Here is a 23,062-nt window from a genome sequence, read left to right on the forward strand (position 1 = left end):
GCTGAGGGTCACTAGACTCAGAGTCAAAAGACCTGATGTTAATTGTGTCTGAGACTAGCTGTGTAATCATGGATCCTTACCTCTTAGAGCCTCACTTTCCTCATCCAGAAAATGGAAATAATAAATCTTTTATTGCCTCTCCCCCAGGACTGTTGGACTTGGCAGGTCAAGGAAAATTAAAGAAGCATTTATTATTAAATACTTATTAGGTACCAGGAAATGGGCTAAGTATTGGATGCAAAAAAGAAATATAATCCCTGCTCAAAGATCTTACTTAGTCTCTCATAAGGGAAGACAAAATATAAAAGAAAGCTGAAAAGGTAAAGAGGTACAGATCGAAGGTGGAGGGAGGACAGGACTGGTGGCCAAGTCCAGCAAACGAAGAATGAATGAAATGGACTCATCCTCAAGGCGCAGGATCTAGGAAGAGTTCACCAATGGGAGAAGGGAACCATGTGGCTAGCAAACCTTAAAGTACTAAATAGATGTAAATTAGCTTTTCTGGAATTTCAGAATCACAAGAGTCAGAAGACCCTTGCAGACCATGTAGTACAACCTAAGTGAGAGAAGGAATAAAAGCATAAGGAATGGGGCCAGGGAGCTGACTAGAACCTTTGTTAACACACATGGCCCTTTGTAGTCATGTTCTCCCTCAACAATGAACCAACTTCAATGGCAGATTCTACACAGTAGTGCCCCTTTGGAGACCAAAGCCCAGCTTTGTCTATTATTGTGCCCTTTGGAACTGTGTTCCAACACAACCTAAGTACCATCGATCCCTGTTCCACTCCAAGGTGTGAACTCGAGAGCTCTTCCTGGGTTGTTCTTCCCCCATGGCTGGTGCATCAGGTTACTCTGCTCCCATCGACACAATCCAAAAAGAATGATTTGCCGAATCACTCCCTCTTCAAAGGCTTCCAAAAATAAGTGGCGAAGTGTAGGGAAAGTGAGAGGAAGAAGGGTAAAGTAACTTAAGAGAATGAAAATGTGATGGCATATATATGAGGCTGGAGGAGTGGAAACAGGATTTTGTAATAACTGGAATGGGAATCAATACGAATCATACATGTCCTGTGTCTGAGACCTATAGCTCTTAAACCATTTAGTTTTTCAAATACGTTTTAGCGATCATTACATTATAAACATGTCAATCACCTAACCTATTAAAATATCCTTTATGTAGTGCTCCAAAGGCTTGCAAAGCACTTTACAAATATTACCTTATTTTATCCTCACAATAACCCTGGGAGGTAGGTATTATTATCATCCCCATTTTACAGACTAAGAAACTGAGGCAGATAACAGGTTCAGTAACTTGCCAAAGGTCACATATTGCCTGAAACTGGATCTGAATTAAAGACTTCCTGACTCCACATCTGGCAATCTATTCACTGGGTCATCTAGCTGTTCTAGTGGAAACTTATGTGGTCTACCTTGAGGAAGTATTATATCTCTGTAACTCAGAGAAATGGGTTCATTATCTATCTGTTTTCTCCAATTAAGCATTTTGCTAAGATTTATTATTTTTAATTTTTAATTTATTCACTTTTTATTACATTAGAATTCCCAATTATCTTACTCTTTCCCTCCCATCCTTACACTATAATATTTTACTACTGTCTGTTCCCATTTAAGCTTTTAGTAATTTATTAGATCATTAGACTTAATAGGTAGTTGTTTATTTTCCATTTTCTACTAGTTTTGGAGATGCATTGTCAGAAATAACTTAATCAGACACACTTATCTGTCAGCATCATAAGAGATATCTTGGAGGTGTTAAGTTAAAATGACTGGGCTAGAATCTGGGCTATAAGTAGCAGGAAAGAGTTTAGCCCATTTTATAAGAAAGGGAACAAGAACTGAAAGTCTTTTAAATATTCTTCCATTCTCTCAGTTCTTGCATTATTCAAAGACAAGTCGACAAAAAGAGAGATCAAGAATCTCTATTTCCAGTGAAAACAGAGTCACCAGAATGGGAGCTATAAAAAGGCTTGATTAATAGCTCCAACATAACTGAAATACCAAAATGTAAAAGGCCCAGCCCGAGCACAACAAAGTGAGGCTTTTTCTCTTACCCCAGTGAAATCAAAGCACGGTAACTGGCAAAACAGGCCCTCGGTGCAAAAGCCTCCAACTGCGCCCCAAATCTAGACCTCTGCATTTCCTGAGCCGCTTCCCCCCTCACATATGACACGAAAATAAAAGCATATGGACCTAACGTTAACCAAATCATTTATCACGAAAGGGCAACAACACAAACAAAATCGACTTCAGAGTAACAGATTTTTTCAAAGCCTGTTTGATGAAGAAAACTGGTTGCAGTTCAGGCACACATGATGGATTAAGTGTTAAATATTTATTAAACATGCAAAATTCACAGCAGCCAAATGGAAGCCCTTTTCATGAGTTTACCACCTAGCACAGTGCTTGGGATATGGTACGTTGCAGCTTTCCCAAACAAACCTGGCCAGAGCACATTTGGGGGTTTGACGTTTACTGATAGAACCCAATAATGCCAGTCTGCGGTTCCTAAGTATATTAGACAAATTCACACTCACACCCCCACACACATACACAAAATAAAGTGGGTTTGGTAAATTTAGGAACAAAATAAAGGCTGTTGAGCCTATTTTATCCTCCCCAAAACAGTTGCATGCAATGAATATTTTTAGTCTGTAGATACCTTCATGTTTAATATTTTGGGGGAAATTATTGCTTTAGATCTTCTATTCATATCTCTTGGAATTATTTGAATTTTAAATTTAAATATGTAAACTATTATTAAAATAGTTCAGGAACTGTCAATCACAATTATTTATAATATGTTCAAAAAGAATATAATGGAAGAGAAGTCAAAGAGATTGAACAAAAACATAAAGACAGCAATTGGAAGATTGCTAAAGACAAAAGAAAGAAAAGCTAGCCACAATAGACCAAATATAGACCAACTTAAAATGTAAAGTAGAATTCTTTTTCCTTTTTTTCTCTTTTTCTCAAGAAACAAGTTTTTTTTTGGTTATTGTTAAAAATCTGTCTCTACCACCAGATCCTCCATAAGTAAAATTTTAAATCCTCACCTTCTGTCTTGGAAACAATACTGAAGACGACAGGTAAGGAGTAGGCAATGGGGATTAAGTGACTTATCCAGGGTCATACAGCTAGAAAGTGTCTGAGGACCTTCTCTCTCTAAGCCTGGCTCTCTATCCACTGAGCTAGTCCCAAGTGTTATTTTTTTAAAGCCAACAAATAGGAGGGAAGGAGGAGCTAATGAGGGAAGACATCTGAGTGAAAGAAAAGAGAGTTCTTGGTGAATGGCCTCAGTTATTTCAGAGAATTGGGGGCAAGGTTCTCATCTAAGAGAAGGGCAGGAAGGCCATGGGAGGCTTGAGGAGGACTGAAAAAATTTGGAAAAGCTGCTGCAGTGAGTGAGATAGTGAGTCAACTAGTGAGCTAGAAAAGGATTTCCTTTTCTCTCATAAATTTGTAGTAAATCCAATTAACACAAGTTTATGATTTCTCCAGTTTCATTCAACAGCATATCATTTGAAGTGAAGGCAGCAAGCTGGTAGAAGAACTCCAAGACTGAGGCTTGGGAAGGCAAGATGAGCAAGAGGATAAGGGGCAAAAAAATCCAATAGAAAAGAACAAAGTAGGGTTGAACTGTTTGACCAATGGGTCAAGATGGAGAAGGCAGAAAAGTGTATCAGTGCTGGGGCGATAGCTTGGGAAATAATCAGGTCAAAGATCTGGAGATTATAATAAGGATAAAGAAAAAGGGTTGGGACTTCAAAGTAGAGGGAGAGGGAAATCTGATGTTGGGTTGTGATCAGAAATGGGAATTTTAGAGCGCATATACTTGGGAATGTGTGTGAGAGGTACACAGATACGTATCTGTTTAAGCAAACTCTCACCATTTATTTGAAGCAAAATAGTCATGAGAAGGAAATAAGCAAATTAACCAGTGCTGTTGAGAAACTCTTGGGAAGAATAATATGAAACCACACTCCGAATGGTGCCAAAGTTTTCAGTCTCATACTATCTTGGAACATGCTATGGATATCACAGCTGCAAAGAAGGAAAATCTCATGGCTTATGCTCATGCCAAATCTCCTGGCCCCAATTTTTTCCCCTAAGTCATAGATAGCCAGAGAATGAGATAAATATGGGTGCTGAATAGAAATTGGCCCAGAAGAAAACCTGGAAAATCCCGGAATATGATGCTATAATAATTCTGTAAGAATTAAGACCTATAGGTGGAAGTTTCAAGGGTAGAAATTTTGGCTCAGTAAATTTCCAAAAATGTTCCAAAATATTCCGCCTTTGAAAGGTACTAAACTCACTGGAAGTAGTTGAAACAGAAGCTGGATAATAACAGAGATACTCTTAAATAAAAAGGATTCTTACATTCTAGTGGTAGATTTAAGGTAGTGTGGTCTAATAATAGTTACTATCTAACATTTATAATGTATTAATGCTTACTGTATGCCCCCATTGAAGTGGCACAGTAAAGCAAATGCCAGGTCTGGAATCAGGGAGACCAGACTTCAAATTCAGCTTGGAACTAGATGTGTGACCTTGGACAAGTCATTTAACCTTTTTGCCTCGGTTTCTTCATCTGTAAAATAAGCTGGAGAAGGAAATGGCAAATCATTATAGTATCTTAGCTGTGTGACCCTGGCAAGTCACTCAACCCTTTTTGCTTCAGTTTCCTCCTCTGTAAAATGAGCTAAAGAAAGAAATGGCAAAGTACTCTAGTATATTAGCTGTGTGATCGAAGGGAAGTCACACAACTCTGTTTGCCTCAGTTTCTTCATCTGTAAAATAAGCTGAAAAGGGAAATGGTAAACCACTCTAATATCTTAGCTGTGTGACCCTGGCAAGTCATTCAACCCTGTTTGCCTCAGCTTCCTCATCTGTAAAATAAGCTGGAGAAAGAAATGGCAAACCACTCCAGTATCTCTGCCAAGAAAAATCACAAATGGAGTCGTAGAATCAGACATGATTGAAAAACAACTAAACAACAATATGCCAGGCACTGTGCTAAACACTTTTCACTTATCTCATTTGATCCTCACAACAACCCTGGAAAGTAGATGTTATCTTATCTATTAACTATAGTATATATTATTATTATCACTATTTTATAGATGAGGAAATTGAGGCAGAGGTGAAAGGATTTGCCCAGGGTCACACAGCTAGTAAGTGTCTAAGTTTGGATTTGAACTCAGGTCTTCCTAACTCCACTGGACTCAGACACAGAAAAAGCCTGAGTTCAAATCCTTGCTCCTATACTTTCTATCTAGCCATGGACAAGTCATTTAGCAGCTCTGAATATCAGTTTCTCCATCAGTAAGATGACAATAACGATGTTTGTGGTACTTACACAATAGAGTTTTTGTGAGGGTAATTTCAGATCACGTATAACATCAACCTTACAGGGCTCTATGAGAGGCACTGTGGTATAATAAGAGAAATGGCCTCAGGACCAGAAAGATCTGTGTTCAAATTCCACCAGGGACAAATACTAGTTGTGTGACTTAGCAAATCACTTAGTCTTTCATTGTTCTAGGCAGCACTCTTATGACTAGCTACCAAGCTGCATTAGTAGAGGGACTAGTCTTTACCAGGAGTTCTCTGTATCAGTGAAATCACAGATCTAGCTCCTCTCCTTGCCCCTTCCAAAGAGCAGTTTAGGAACACTAGATACATCTCCTTAGGCTTCTTCCATTTCTAAGAATCTATCATTCTAGCGATTTTGGATCACTCTGCTCAGATTCAAATGGTTTCCAATCACTGTTGTTACTGAGCTAGTAAGGATATACTATTAAGAAAGCTCTGAGAACAGTTTTTTGGGGGTTTTTTGCAGGAAGGGAGAGCAGTTAGGTAGCTCAGTGGACAGAGAGCCAGACCTAGAGATGGGAGGTCCCGGGTTCAAATGTGGACTTCTGTGTGGATCTGGGCAAGTTATTTAATCCCTATTGCCAAGCCCTTATTTCTCTTCTGCCTTAGAACCAGTATTAATTCTAAGATGGAAAGCAAATGTTTAAAAAAACCAAAAAGAACAATTATGAAATCTGTCTTCCCTTTTGCAAGACTGCCAATCATTTGACTTTGATTTGATTTTCCTCCCCTTCTGCCTTTCAGATCCTCTTCTCCAACTTCTCTCCCTCCTGAACAAAAACCTGTTTTCAGACCCTTCAGCCACAATAAAATATAAATAACTAATAACAGTTTAAAGTTTTATCTCTCCCAGGGGCATGTGCATCTTAATGAAGATCAAAGCAAACTAAAGGGATGAGATTCAAACAGAGATATTTCAGGCAGTAATAAGGAAAGCGTAAGGTGGTAGTGGGTTGGGGGAGGCACATAGAGATTTTCCACAGCCCCTGAAATCATTAGACATAAATTAGAACCATCTCCTGGTTGGAGAGAACAGAAAGTAATTACAATTAGAAGTAAACTCATCAGGCCGATATATGGTGACTAACCGAAGAAAAAAGAATGATAAACAGAATAATTACATTATTCAAGAAAGCAATAGGGGGTTTAATTACAGAAAAATAAAGGAAAACATTAGCCCAGTGCCAAATTGCAATGATAGGCAAAAGGGTGGGGGGAGGAATCTAGCCATTTTTTAAATTATTAAACATTGTAAATAGAGTCAACCTTATATTACTTCACAGATATTTGAATTACTCAGTATGAAGGATACTATCCACTGTAGATCACAACTCTTTAACTCTTGTTGTTTCACACTGTTGACACTGGTCTTTGTGAATTGCTGTGACCAAGGAAAACTACCTGGTGACTAATCTTTATGATAAATCTCCTCTCTCGGCTAATGAGCTAGGCTGGACCTCAGACAATGGCCACATAATATATCACTGCCTCCATTTTTAAAGTCTTTCCAGGTTGGTTGGATCAAATTCAATTATATTTAGAATATTCTATTTTTATTTTCTTAAAAAGCAGAGTTATAGGGGCAGCAAAGTGGCACAGTGGATAGACTGCCAGATGTGGAGTCAGGATAATCTGGTTTCAAATCTGGCCTCAGACACTTCCTAGCTGTGAGTTCCTGGACAAGTCACTTAACTCTAATTGCCTAGCTTTTGCCCTTCTATCATAACATTATTAATAAGACACAAAGTAAGGGTTTTAAAAAAAAGTGATAGGAAAAAATGCAGGTCTGGTAAGATAATCATTTACAGAAAATTCACATGATATAAAGGAAAACTATTTTGAAAGGCTCTAGAACTCTGAACAATACATTGATTAATCAGGACTTCGGAAGACTGATGATGGAACCCACACAACTTGGCATTTCTACTTGGCACTTTGTCTTCCTCTACCTCTTTTTTCTGCACTCACCCAAATATCCAATCTGTAGCCAAGTCTTCTTGTTTATGCCTTTGCCAAATCTCTTGTATGCATTTCTTTCCATCCATTCACATGGCTGCTATCCACGGAGAGTCTCTTGTCTGATATTTAAACTATTGCCCTCACCTTCCAGTTGGTACCCTACTTCATCTCTCTCCCACTGAGGTAGCTGACAAAAGTGATTTTCCCAAGAATGGTGCCATCTTTCTATATCAACTTACATGGCTCCCTCCTTCTCTGGGACCATATATTAAATCCTATGTTTAGCTTTCAAAGCACTTCACAACTTGGTTCCCCCAGGACGTTCTATCTTTCCAATTCCATGCCTTTTCACTGGCTGGCTACCATCTCTGGAATGTTCCCCTTCCTCACCTCTGATTCCTGCTTCCCTTGTTCCCCTCAATATCTGCCTCAAATCTTATCTTGTTCAGGAGGTTTTAATTGGGCCCTCCCATTGCTTGTACCTTTCCTTGGAGATCTGCTTCCCTTGAGACCGCATCCATCTTCTACTTCCATTTTTTTGTCTTTTATCCCCAATTTGAATGTGAGCTCCTTAAAAGAGGGCGGAGACTTTTTATTTATTTTTTTTTGTATCCCCAGCATTTAACACAGTGCCTGGCACATTGTGAATGCTCAAAACACAGTTGTTCACTGACTAAACAGCAGAAAGATACAGAACGAAGCATCCATTTTTAGACATGGCCAATGTTTTGGTGCATTTTGCTTGACTAATGAATGTCTTATAAGTGAAAGATTTCTTTCAGAGAGGTGAGTTAGTAGATAGTGATAAAAATGAAAAACAAAAAAAGAACATCGATAAAACCTTAAAAACACACACACACACAAGAAAAAAATTCTGTGACAGAGAGCAAAGATGGTAATGTTTGCTGAATATAAGTTACAAGAGACTTGAATGACTTGATAGGATAGACAGTAAGTTTACTGTGACCAAAAGTGTCAAATTAAGGGGGTTCATAGAAAGCAAGGTTGGCATAGACGGTGCCAATTAGTGTTCCTGGAGCTGCCTCCATCTCGTGATTTAATAGCTGACCCCCTTCTTATCTTCACCAGACTGCCAAAGGGTTCCATGACCCAAAACAGGTCAAGAACCCCTAACTTAAAGGTACACGTTAGATGAAGAGACTGATTGGTAAGGCCATACTCTACCGTCTGATTCCTAAAAGAAACAAGCCTAACAGTAAACAAGCAGCAAAATTCCCAACACTGAATGTAAATGGCCTCTTGAAGGTTTGGTTTTTACCTTAGTTGCTAAGGAAAGAAAGGGACACCGGACAGAAATAGAGTGAGGAAATAACAGCCAAACAGACTCAGGGTCATGGGGAAAGAGAACTTAAACACAGCCCAACTCCATTTAGAGGAACATGACAAATGGAGAGAGAGGGCAGGGAAGAGGATAAATAGGAAAAGAAGAAAAAGAATTGCCTAGAGAAAAGGCAATGTAAAAAAACACAGGAATGGAAATGCAGCTTAGTAAAACCAGGACTTTCTATTAGCAGTCATGTTTCAGGTTATTTTCTTTTGTGCAGTTAAAATTAAAACCGGGAATGAGTACCCCAGTATTCTGGAAGGGGGCAGAGGTGAAAGCTGTAGGCATCATTGTTTAAAAATTAAAAGAATCAAGTAATACTGTAAATGATTGATTGGACAGTAGCCCCTAGAAAGCTTGATTTTATTCACCGGAAAGTAAATATCCTCAACTGAAATGGACGATAGGTTCTAAATTAATGGTATTCTTCCTTCATTAACTATGTGAGAACATGAACTATGAAAGAACATTAACTGCGCAAGAACATAATGCTAAACTTAACCTAGGGATTAAATTAGATGAGCTCTCACAGGATCTCAGAGCAAATACATTCTTTTCCCACTTTTCTACAATTGAGGCCTTGGGACCTGAATTTAGTAGCATTATTAGATTTGGCTTTGCCATTGTAATCATTCTGCTAACTAAGACAGATTTAACTTGGGAGCAAATTAATACTATGCACATAATTCCCAAAATTTATTTCCCTATTTGTATTCCCAATGCTTAGTAATTTAAAAAGGAAAAGAAAAAAAAATATATATATATATATAAAACTGTCATAGGTGGTACAGTGGATAGAATGCCAAGACTGAAGTCAAGAAACCTTGTCTTCCTGAGTTCAAATCTGGCCTCGGATACTTGCTAACTATGTGACCCTGGGTAAGTCACGACCTATTTGCCTCAGTTTCATCTTTTATAAATTGAGCTAGAGAAAGAAATGGCAAACCACTCCAATATCTTTGCTGAGAAAACCTCAAATGGGGTCATGAAGAGACAGATACAACTGAAACAACTCAATAATAACAAAAATACTTTGTTGGTAAAGGAATTAAAGTTATTAAGGAATTAAACCAAAAAAGGGAACATCCAGATAATAGGTATGTCCATTAGAGATAAACTGGGCACAAAAACTAAGCTGCAGTTTTAAAAATTAATTTTCTATCTGTCAATTTTAGACAACTAGGTTAAAGAATAGATGAATCTGATCTCAGAGGCTTATTAAGTGTGAGGTCCTGGGCAAGTCACTTAACCTCTGTTTGCCTCCATTTTCGAAGTGGGGATAATAACGGCAACTACCTCAGACTATATATTTATTCCCTGCCAGCATCTCCGAAATTAAAAACTATCTCTTGGTAATTTTTGGTTGATCTCTACCTCAAATTTCTCTCCACTCCAGTCCATTCTCCATTTCCAAAGCATAAATCTTATCCTCTCACCCCTCTACTCAGTAAAATTCATTTTCTCCCTATTACTGGCAGCATCAAATATAAAATCCTCTATCTGACTTTGAAAGATTTTTATAGCCTGGTCTCTTTCCTACCCTTTCAATTTTTTTATGCCTTCCTCCCCTCCACATTCTCCCTCAACTGAGTGGCATTGTCTTCCTTTCTATTCCTCGAATAAGATACTCTTAACCCCTGACTACAGGTATTTTCATTGCCTCTTCCCCCACACCTGGTACTCTCTCCCTATCCCTCCTCATCTTAGCCTCCTGGCCCTCCTGGCTTTTTTCAAGTCTCAAATAAAATCCTATCTGATCCCTTTTCATATTAGTGCCTTCCCCTTGAGATTATCTCCAACTTTTGCCATAAGTATGATATTTATATATAGTTATTTTCATATGGTCAGTCACATTAGATTGTGAGTTTCTTGAAGGCATGAACTGTTTTTGCTTTTCTTTGAATCCTCAGGGCTTAGCACAGTGTCTAGAGAACATAGTAGGTGCTTGATAAATGTATGTTGACTTAACTGGATTAAAAAAAAGGCCATAGCTTTTTAAGAGAATTAATTGTACATCCAATGAGTTGCAATGTGATCAGGGAGAACAAAATATCCAGGAAGACAAGATCCAATATTCTCTCCTCCTCTTTCCTCCCAAAGAGCCTGCCAAATCCTCAAAGAACACCTCTTAGGAACCTTCCAGCTAATCTAGAATCTGTGATGCCAGTCATGACTAAAAGTTCGTAAGAGAAACAAAGTCTATTCTCTAGCACTATTTCATTGCCTAACACTATTCCCCATGACCATGGTATTGAGCTAGGAAAAAAGGAAAAAGAAAAAAGAACTAGCTCCCTTTGACAGCTAAAAAAGTGGAATAAAATAATAAGCTTGGGGCTCTAATGATGATAATAAATTCTCTGATTGCCTACAAAGTCAGAGCTCCTTCTTTCCCAAAGAGCTAGCCATTGTATTGGACTTCTTTTGCCTAGGGTCATCAAAGAGACCAAAGGATCATAGATTTAGAGCTAGAAGGAATATTAGAGGGTATCTATTCCAATCTTCTCATTTTATAGATGAACAAACTAAAGTCTATAGAGGTTAAATGACTTCAGAGGTCCTACAGAGAATAAATGGCAGTCAAAACCTGAACCCAGGTATTATCTCTAAGTTCAGGTCTTTTCTCGGCACTGTAGTAAATTACTGACTGGTTTTCAATTATTCCTAAACTAGTCCCGTACCCTGATATCTATATAATCTACATTTGACTAGTCTTTAAGCAAGCTGCAGTGGATAAAGAGCTATGTTTAGAATCAGGAAGACTCATCTTCCTGAATTCAAATCTGTCCTCAGACACTTAGCTATGTGGCCCTGTGCAAATCATTTCAACCAGTTTGCCTCAGTTTCTTCATATGCCAAATAAGTTGGAGAAAGAAATGACAAATCTTTCAGGTATCCTTGCCAAGAAAAATCTAAATGGGGTCATGAAGAATTGGACACAACTGGAACTACTGAACATCAAAAGACATCTATTCAGACTTGAGCCTCTTGACTACAACCAAACTTTCCATGTTTCTTTTTTTTTTTTAACCCTTACCTTCCATCTTGGAGTCAATACAATGTATTGGCTCCAAGGCAGAAGAGTGGTAAGGGTAGGCAATGGGGGTCAAGTGACTTGCCCAGGGTCACACAGCTAGGAAGTGTCTGAGGTCAGATTTGAACATAGGACCTCCTGTCTCTACGTCTGGCTCTCAATCCACTGAGCCACCCAGCTGCCCCCTTTCCATATGTTTCTGATGAACCAGACTATTATATCGTGAAGCTCCTTTATTCCTCTGTTAAAATCCCATTCAGTCTCTAGTTGCATGAAGGAAACCTTGGTCTCTCAGTATGTGGGATGATAGATCTTTAACAGGTTGGAAAGACCGCATGTATAGACCTAGAGGCAGAAACCCATCCTTAACAAGCATCAGTCTACCTAAATTCTGAAACCCTCATCACTGGGAGGTTGGACAACGGGTAAATGATCAATTATTTTTTGTTTGATTGTTTAGTTTTCTTCTACTCAGACATAGCAACTCATGAGTATCATCTAATAGAAGAGGGAAGTTATTTTGATCTGTACTGATGGGGGGAGAAATCACACTAGCATAATAAAATCTCCTGGAATTCTGGAATTCTGGAATTACTGGTTGTCTCTCCTGAAAGCAGCATTTTAGAAGCCATTCTTTTTTTTTTTTTTTAAATTTTTAAAACCTTTACCTTATGTCTTGGAGTCAATACTGTGTATGGGCTCCAAGGCAGAAGAGTGGTAAAGGCTAGGCAATGGGGATTAATTGACTCGGCCAGGGTCACACAGCTAGGAAGTGTCTGAGGCCAGATCTGAACCTAGGACCTCCCATCTCTAGGCCTGGCTCTCAATCCACAGAGCCACCCAGCTGCCCCCTGTAGATGCCATTCTTGAACCATTGTGCTCTTATCTCAAAGGACATAGAAAGAGCTTAGAGCATTGCTTGAGCTGCTTCCATGAGAGGAGAAATGTTCTGATCTCATTGTTGGAAGAAGTGAAGATTATAGTCAAGTTGACATGCTTGAGAGGAAGAATTGTGCTGAAACCCAAAATATTGGTAAGTGCTTGATAGGGGAGATTGGGGACTCCACTGACTCAAGTAGAGAATTGAAGTCCATTTGAAAAATTAGACAACACTACTGTCATCCCTTAGGAAGTATTATTGGCTTCCTCCTACCTACCAGATATCCTTATCTTCTTTATTGAATATTAAAAACAAAAACAAAGCATAATGAAACATAAGCATTGTTGAGAAGTAGTGGTCCTTGGCAAGGCAAAGTATTTAAAAAATAAAATATCGAGTTTTCCTTTGTTCATGTATATGTGTAGATTCTGAAAAAAAATCCTAATTTTTAAGAGGTTAAATTATTTATTCCATATTTCTAGGTAGAATCAATATTTCTAGATAAGGGTACAGAATTTAAAATTTTTATTCCCAAACTCAAAATACATACTGTGCACATGATTTACTCAAAAAATTTATTTCAGACAAAAAACTCAAGTGACAGAAAATGAAAGACTTAAAATCCTTAGACAGTAAGTAGGATTATTATTGCACAGTTTAAGATGACCTAAGTTCTAGTCCCTTCTCTGGTTGTATGACCACTGGTAAAGACATGTAATCTCTCAGTGTTCCAAAGCAACTCTGAGAGTACAAGTTTTAGGTGAATTATTTATCTGCACCCTTGGCGAGAGGTTCCATACAATAATGAAAACTTACATGAAGCAAACAAAATTTTAAATTTCACTTTCATTTAACTGGTCAGAACTTTGAAGGCTTTGTGATACTTTCCCTTTCTTTGGGAAGATATAGGGCATAAGTTTAGCCTTTAGACTTTGCCCATGGACTTTTAAACAATAACAGTGCTAGTTTAAACCTTGAGTTTAAAATCAAAAATCATTTGTTTAAGCAGAAAGGATTACAAGAAATCAGCCTAAGTATCAAATTAGAGGGTAAACAATAGCAACATATATTTTAATATAATTTTTCCATTCTTTTTAGTTCAATTATTCTTTTTTTTCTTTAACTCTTACTTTCTGTCTCAGAATCAATGCTATGTGTTGGTTTCTAAGGCAGAAGAGCAGTAAAGACTAAGCAATGGAGTTAAATGCATTTACTGGGATCATAACCTAGGAAATGTTTGAGGCCAGATTTGAACTGGGGAGTTTCCTTCTCCAGATCTGGCTTTCTATTTCCTGATCCATTTAGCTGCCTCTGGTTCAATCATTCTTATAAATTTACTTGCCACTCACAAAAAAATGTCAAAATGACTTAATATCTGCTATATCTTATAAATCTCTATTCTATTGCGAAACCCAAGATAGTTTTTCTTAAAAGATTTAAAAGATTTTTAAAAAATCATCCAATTAACATCTAATTCCTAAAGAAGAGTCAGTAACAATCTTTGATATTGAGGATCTTGAGTTACATGAGGGAATTATCAGTTGCACTATACTATTTCCCATAATACCAATTCTTCCTTTCCATTCCTTCTTTGTTTCTTTCCTCCCATCTTTCAAATGAGATAACATGTAAAATACTTTGTAACCCTTAAACCCTGTAGATTTATTCTATATTATTTTCTTTCTTTCCTTTTTCCCTTCTCTTTTCCTTCATCATTTCATTTCCCCCTACCTCACTTCCTTGCTAATTTTCTCATTTTCTTCTTTCTTCACTTCCTTCCCAAGTCTCCTCCATACATTTCCCCCTTCTATACTTCCTTAAACCTGCCAGTAGTACCAACAGGTATTACTTGGACCTCAATGGCAATAACATTGCCAATTCCTACTACTGATCATGTCAGGATATAGGATTCCATAAGAGGGAAATAACCAAACAATTCTTAGCATCTGGCAAACATTGTAGACATAAACAGAAAACACAAAATACATTATAGCCTTTGACACAGGTGAAGGCAGATAAATTCATGGGAGTTCCTAGTCAATCTTTAAACCTCTGAACTTCTTCATGTGTAAATTGTGGTGTTGGTATGCCATCCTGGTTGCCTTTGGGCATCTTAAAATCCCAAAGTACCATGCCTAATTCCTGGAGACATAATGATCAAGAGAATCTCAAGGGAATTATAAAGAATGGAGTCCAGTCATGTAGAAACAGGACTTAAGGAAAACTAGTGCACTTGTGAATTCATAAATTTGTAAATGTTGTATTCCAGGAAACAAAAGAAATGCAGCCCTGATGTCCTCTGGCAGCAGATAAAGTTTTGATCTATTCTACTTCTTTGTTCACATTCAACTACTTTTAAAAAATAAATTCACATTAAAAAATGTTTACATTACTCCTGCAAAATACCTAACCGAAGTGAAAACTCCTGGGATCTCTGTTTATGCAAGGGAAGCAATCCTACAGTCAATTCACTGTCAAGCTGACTCAGAGTTCCTGAATTTAAGCAGCACAATTTTTGAGGTTGGCTCATCCTCACTTAGATATGCATATAAGAAAGAGTCATAAAGATGGCACATACCTCCTGTGTGTCTGGCTTTTATTTCCAGTTATCACTAATTATCCGAAGTATTATAAAGAGGAGAATATCACATTCTCAAATCCACATTCTTGGATCTATCTAGCATCTTTGGACATAGCATCAAATAGGGAAATGAAGACACAAGTAGGCCATCTACTGAAAACAATGATTACTGACAAAAAGAGATCCCATTTGTAGGCAGACAAAAGCACACCAGAAGTGAAAAATAAAATATGGAAGAAAGTGAAGAACAGACCAAAAAATATTTTTAAGAATGCAAGTTCCATTTGGGCATTATATTAAGGAAAAATGAACAAGAACTACAAAGTCTGACTTTTAATAATATCGTATAATAATAATAGTAGCTAATATTTATTCACAGCTTACTATGTGTCAGGCTCTATGCTATGAGCTTTACAATTATTATCTCATGTGATCCTCACAACAACCCTTGGAGACAGGGACTATTATTATCCTTATTGTATCAGATGTACAGATGACTAAACTGAGGTAGGAAGAGATCAAATGGCTTGGCCAGAGACACACAGCTAGTAAGGCTTGGTTGGAGAACAAAGAGAATGGTGGAAAATATGAACTAATATGTAAATAATTAATGGAGCACATAAGATCAGGGAGTTGTAATAATATGACCATCTAGTTTTTTTTTATTTTCTTATTTTTCCAGGAGTCCAAAAGTTAATGCTTACATGTTTCAAGCATGCAAATACACATTTAATAAGTATTTTCAGTTGAACTGTATGTTGAAATGAATTAAAAGCAAATGAGAAATAAAAATACATTAGCACAAGTTATTTCAGGCCAGATGAAAGGAAAACTTCTGATGTTTTGGAATGCTTTGTTTTGTCTGTGAGTTTGAAGATCTGAATGTCTTCAGATTTTGTGACAAACATGCTTCAAAAGCATAGAAAGCATCTATAACCTTGATCTTGGACTACTGGTGTTTTGCCATAATGTAAATTTTTAAAAAAGCAACAAGACTTCCCTCAGTCAAGTACAACTTGGTATGAACATTGCAAACAAGGCGTTGTGCCATTTTAAATTTCTAAGTATAGTTGAGAAACCTGAGTCCATATAACTGTGAACTTAAGGAAACTACATAGAATATGATCTTGCACTCAGGAACACAGTTGAATTCTGACCAAATCATGTTTCTGCAGAACTCCTTTTTTTTTTTTTTCAAAGAGAAGAACTATAGCTGCATTGATCACATTTTGCAGATAAAAATGAAGCAAGTAGGTCCTAGGTTCAAGTCCGGCCTCGGACACTTCCAGCTGTGTGACCTTGGGCAAGTCACTTGACCCCCTACTGCCCACCCTTACCACTCCTGGGCCAAGGACGGTCCCTAGCCCGGATGAAAAAAAAAAAAAAAAAATGAAGCAAGTTATACAGTTGCCTTGAATGCATAATTAATGAATATTATGCTGTAGTCTGTTCCTGGAAACTTTTTGTGACGTTCAGAAATAGCATATTGCTAATGTCTCAAATATCAGTAATGGACCTGATCCTGCCAACTGAGAAGGAACAGAAGAAGGTTCAAGCCCTCCTTCTGACATAATACTGACTGTGCATCCCTGGGAAAGTAGCTTAACCTCTCATTGCCCCAGATAATTCTTGAAAATTGTACATTGAAAAACAGTTATTGATCACCACTGGAAATATGAGCTATGGTAATAGGAGTTCATTATGCCAGCGAAATCATACATCTGAACCAAAATTTATTTGAGGAGTAAAATATCTGGCATATAGTAGGTGCTTAATAAACATTGAATGATTGATTGGTTGGTTGATTAAAGGAACTCTAATCAAAGGAAAGAGTTCCTTCTAGTGTCCTTAGAGTGACAATCCCTTCCACCAAAACAGATGAAAACCTCTCTGTAATTGAATAAATTATATTTTGAGTTGTTATGCCTAGGGCAGGGATAGAGTCAAGATGGTAGAGTGAGAGGAAGCATTTCTGCTTAGCTCATCAAACATAACTCATTCAGGTGATGCCTCTCTTTGGGCTTAATGAGGCTGGTCTTTGAACAGACATCCATCCCACCCAATAGACTGTATCAGACATCTTTTCAAAACTTATAATATGTGCTATGTCTTATTGGCATCGCCTTCAAAAACTTGGAATCACGTCCCTGTGCCACTTGTTGATCAAAGAGTATAATGTTTAACACACTTCTGAAAATATGGTAAATTCAGGCAAGTCCGGCACCATTTAGCCCATTCATGTAATATCATAAATATATAAATAGTACTCTGAAAACATTAATGAAGTTTTCTATTACATAGTAACTACATTTCTGTAAATCTTTATAAGTATATTAATTTTGATATATTCACAGGCATTCATTAGTGAAACTACTCTAAACAATTAGATTCCATTTCTATGTTTAAAAATTAAAAATTAAATAATTTCAATATTCAATTAATTTTAATGACTATATTATTTATTTATTATTAGTATTAATGTTAATATATTTTATAAATATATTAATAAATACATTTAATAAATATATTATATCTAAATAATTAATGTTTAAATAATTTAATATTTAATTAATGATAAAAAATTTTAAATTACTCATTTTTATGATCTGTGATTATTACAATCATCATATGGGCTTAGAGAAAGGAATTCAGGAATACAAATTTCATTGCTAAATGGAAAGGAAGTTGTTAAAAACAACAACAACAACTATAGGCTTATGAGAATCATGTACTTAAGCACATCAGTCAAAAATTACAGCTACATTCATACCACAAAGTAGTGATCACTAAAATTATTTTTAAAATCTGATGTCATGGGCATTATAAAGAGCAGCACATACCTTTGCTAAACTGGTAGCTTGCTCACATAAATAAGAGGAACACCAAAATGGCAGGCATGCTGTTTCTTTCTTTCTTTTTTTTTAAACCCTTACCTTCCATCTTAGAATCAATACTGTGTATTGGTTCCAAAGCAGAAGAGTGGCAAAGGCAAGGCAAGGGGGGGTTAAGTGACTTGCCCAGGGTCACACAGCTAGGAAGTATCTGAGTTCACATTTAACCCAGGGCCTCCAGTCTCTAAATCTGACTCTCAATCCACTGAGCCACCTAGCTGTCCCTTTTACCTTCCTTTTTCCAAGAATGGGAAGCCTGAAACCACTGAGCATATTCATCTTGTATTGACTCTGTAGGGATTGTGTATAAAACCTCTTATTGAACAGCCTATCCCCTCCCATTTGAACATGATCCTTGAGGGCAGGGTCTGCTTTCATTTGTACTTTGTATGCACTGTGCTTATAGCTTAATTATTGTCAACCAATTACAGCCCACATCATTAGTTTCAATCTGAGCTGTTAAGGTGAGCTCATATAAGAGGTAATGCTAGTTACTAGGAAATGTCAATAAAGACAAAAGTCACCGAGAAAACTTTTTAAATCTTTTATGTTAATAGTTTTCAAATGCCTCCAAAGACATACTTTTGTTTCTGATATGGAATAATAATTTATGTTTAATAAAACTTAACCACTTTGTCATACATTGACATACTTTAATTTAGGAGAGAAGTCCAGCAGGACAGTCCATAGAATGTGTAGTCCCATGAGATTTGGGAACATTTTGGAAAATGTTATTGAATTTGTAGTTTAAAAAACCTATTTGGTTAAGTATAGATACAGACATCGAGAAAGAGATTTGTTATTATAGATATAGAGATATATGCATATATATAGATATCCATATACTTTTTCTGGATGAATAAGACAAGTTAAACATAAATCTCATTAAACTAAAAGCATGTTAATATATGCGTTTGGATTTCTAGCAATAATCTCTCACACTTTTATAGAACCTAAAAGTTTACAAAGCATTTTCAGAGGAAGAATATTTTTAATTTCCCTCTTACAAATGTATGCTTTCCCAAACTTGCTTTTAATTTAAGAAATAATGAACCTCTAAAACATTGTAGTCTTAAGTAATGACAGTTAAGATCTTTCAAATTCTAACAATTTATGAATCTGTGAGCTTTAGAAGATGGAGAAACTCTGCTCTAACATAGTTATTGGAAAGAAAGGATCAGGGAGGAAGAGATCCAAGTCAGTGGAAATTAAACCTGGAAGAGACCTCAGAGATGCTCAAATCCAACTCCATTTTGCAAAGGAGAAAACTTCCTTCCTATACCAGAACAGAACAAAGACATGGAACTGTGATTTCATTGATATAGGGAAGAATCAGATGGAAAAATCTCCTCTACCAACACAGGTTTACACTTTCTTTTAAACTTATTGTACTAGAGTCTCTTCCTATGCCAGAAAGATTTTATGTTTCATTTTGAAGAGTTACCTAAAGTTGACTGCCATAAGAACATTTCTATTAATGATCAAAATGAAACTTTCTGAATAACAAGGAAAAGGTTTTGGGGGGGGGGAAGGGAGTGCAAAAGTAAGACACAGATATTGAAAAAAAGATTTCACATAGAGATAGGTAGATAAATAAATATTCTGGATGAATAATGTAAGTTAAAAATAATTCTCATATTATTTTTATGTTAGGTCATGAAAAACAATCAAAACAGAGGAGAAAATAATATTTTAGGGTAACTAATACAATCTTTAATTACAGTTGGTTCAAGATGATTTCAAGCTTCTTAACTCATAAAGACATAACAGTAATAAAAATATTTATTATTGTGGCCCTTTAGAATATCTGAGAGATTGCCTAGCAAAGTGGATAGAGAAACAAAAGTAGATGGAGAACTGGCCTGAATCAGGAAGACCAGGGTTCAAAGCCTACTGCTGGCTGACATACTGGCACACTTTGTGACCTTGGAAGTTGCTTAGCCTCTTGAGGGTCCTGGCATCTCGCTAAAACTCCAAGTCACAGAACAGTGATCATCTGAATTGGTAGAGGGAGTTTCTTCACTGGGAGTTTCCTACATCAGTGAAATCATGTTTGGACCTTTTAAAAATATCTTACTACCATACATTAGTAAAATTTTAAAAGAATCCAAATATGTGGAAACAAATGGAAATTTTGCAAAAGCAAAACAATATTTTCTTGGTGTTCACATCACTTAAATGATACACCTCTGGAAAAGTTCCTGTGACTGTTCAATATACAAAGTGCTTCTTAAGCATTATTCTGGATGAGCTATCAATTGATGGATCTCATTGCATTAGAAGCAATATCAGTATAGTTTTTGCTTGAAGGCTTATGTGAATCTTCAGTTTGCATTAGACAAAAGAGGATCTCCTGCATTGCCATGTGAATAGTCAGTGCAATCTTTATAAACATATCAAACATTTACATCACTATTAATATTTAGCGCATTTAACCCACAGCTCCAAATAAATTTCCAAGTAAGCCATGGTTTCTCATATTAATGGAAGCATAGTACCCTAACTAAAAAATAAAACATTAAAATATTTCCAAATCAACGTGTCAGGATGATCGTACCTAGGCACTCCTTAACAAGAGGTATACCTTTTTAGGAAGTTGGAGGATGGGCACCCTCCTTGGTATGCGCAAATGAGAGAGAGCTGAAAATCAAACAGTAGGAGGTGGAAAGGGTTGCTTGTTTTGTTTTGTCTTTTTTTTTCTCCTTAATCCAATTTGCTTTTGATGATTACGGAAAAGGTACGAAGTCTTCTGGAGTAAAAAAAAAACTCACCCTAGTTTTGTCCCATTACAGCGCTATTCTCACTCACAAATATAAATATATTTGTATATTTTGTCTTTTTTTTTTAATGGGGAATAAAGTAACCATCTGTCTTTCTCTGTTCTGGCCGAGTCAGTGCCCGAGCTCGGGAGCATCCTGCAGGCACTTGAACTTGAGATGAGTCGAGCCCTTCCTGCCCGCCTGGCCTGGCCAGGCCACCCATTCTGCAGGGAGCATCCGACATGACTAGCATTTGGATGGATGGAGGCCGCCAGTGTTAGGGAAGGCACCTTGTCTCCGGGGCAACAGAAACCTGATCTGGGTGGCAGCTCCTGGGCTGCTGCAAGGGGCGTCAGAAAAACCAACCAGACCCACCCCTCCCCCGCCCCCTACTCCACCAGGCACACCTCCGCTGGTAGCCCTGCGCTCACCTGCCCGCCGCCAGTGCCGCCGCCAACCGGGGCGCCCCGGATCCGAGTGGTGAGCACGTCATGGCGAGTTTGGTCCTCGCCGCCGGAGCGGTAGATGAGCCGGAGGGGCACCGTGTTCTCTCTCTCTAGAAAGCGGTTTTCGTTCCTTCTCTCCAGCTCCGTCAACAAGGCGTCTCCTCCAGGGTGGGAGAAGTGGAGGGGGCGAGAGGAGCGGGGAAGGAGAGGAAACGAAAATCATCACCCTATCCCAACTCCTCGATAGTGCCCTTCCCACGATGCTGTCCCCTATCCCTCCAGAGACCCCCTCTGGAGAAAGACCCCAGCCCAAAAGCACTCGGACACCCCCCATATTCTCCCAACCCTCCTGGGGTGGGGTGGGGGGAAGCCCAGATCCAAGAGCCCTCGGACTTCGCGGTATTCCCCCAACCCAGGGGGACCGACCCGGCCCTAGAGTCCTAGTCCCGCGAACCCCAGGAAGGGCTTCCAGGCTCGGGGCCCAAAGGCAGAGCATCCCCTTTCCTCATGTTTCCCAGGATGCAGAAAGAAAACAAGAAGGAAAAACAACCCTTCTCTGGAGGCTCTTGCACCACACGCCACACAAACACGCACCCACCCCGTCCCTTTTGGCTTCGCTCCTCTACACCCGCAGAAAAACAATTGCTCTCAGACATCCGGGGAATGGGATTCCCTCTTGCCAGCGCATCCCTGCAATCTGCCAGTGAGCGAGTGGCCTGTGTGCGTCGCGGAGCTCCCTCCATCCCGCAGTCATGAACGCTGAGGAACTTACCTGGCAGCCTGCACAGAGCCAGCGGAAAGATGCCCGAGATGCCCAGCAACAGCCAGGGGAGCAGAGCCGCAGCCTCCGCAGCCTCCGCAACCCGCATGGCTCTCTCTGCCCTTCAGCCTGCCCCAGCCAGAGATGATGCTCAAGGCAAGATGCTCATGGTGGAGACTCGGGCATCCAGCCCCGGGCGGGCACTCCTTCTCCTCTCCTCCTTTCTCTCCTCTCTAACCTCTCCTTTCCTCTCTCCTCCTCTCACCTCTCTGCTTCTCTCCTCTCCGCGGCTGACAAGCGGGCTCTCTCTCTTTCCTCCCTCTCCTTCTCTAGCCTCCCGCCCTAGCCCGAAGCACCGGGCACTGCCTGCCTGTTTGCCTGTCTGCCTGCTGATGACGGCCGAGCCCAGTGCTGCTGCGGCACCTCCTAGGGCTGCAGCCTCTCCGGCCGCCTCAGTGCTGCATTGTGCTGTAGCGGGGTCCGCTGGCGGAGAGCAGTAACGTCTGCTGCATTGGGCAGGTTTTGCTGGAGCCAGAGTGAATGCAAGCGCCTCCCACCCCTTCGCCTCGCTAAGCCTCGTCCCGGGTTAGGACCGCTCAGTGGGGAGAGTGAGCGAGTGCCCTGTGGAATCGCCCACCGCGGCTCTAGAGGGGGAGACACTGAGGAGAGTAAGCTGGGAAATGTAGTCCCGAGTTCGGTTAATCTATTTTCCTCTGTGTCAGCCTCTGGGAGAGCTACAGCAGTGACAATTGCAGTAGGACAGAAAATTGCGGAGAGAAAATCAACCTGACTCAAGAGGTGGAATTCTCCAGTATCACTGACAAAGAAAAGATTTCCTTCCCAAAAGTTTACAAACAATTCTGGATTATTTGGATTAGAAAGGAGAAATAGCTAGATATTCCAAAGGGGAAAGAAAGATTCCGCAAACTATAGGCCAATGAGCTTGATGAGAATTCCTAGCAAAGTTCTGGAGAAGATTATTGAAAGGTGGTTTGTGAATACTTAGAAAT

General features: G+C 38.7%; 1 protein-coding gene across 1 annotated transcript in view; it reads right to left on the minus strand.

The window, feature by feature from the left end:
* Positions 1–22,169, minus strand: part of ADAM22 (ADAM metallopeptidase domain 22) — a 254,809-nt gene extending 232,640 nt beyond the window's left edge. The window contains 2 exon segments of the mRNA XM_044678916.1: positions 21,278–21,453; positions 22,065–22,169. Coding sequence (XP_044534851.1) covers positions 21,278–21,453; positions 22,065–22,161 — 273 coding nt within the window. The 5' untranslated portion in view covers positions 22,162–22,169.
* Positions 22,170–23,062: the final 893 nt, after the last annotated feature.

This window comes from Gracilinanus agilis, chromosome 5, assembly GCF_016433145.1.
Source record: "Gracilinanus agilis isolate LMUSP501 chromosome 5, AgileGrace, whole genome shotgun sequence".
Lineage (NCBI taxonomy): Eukaryota > Metazoa > Chordata > Mammalia > Didelphimorphia > Didelphidae > Gracilinanus > Gracilinanus agilis.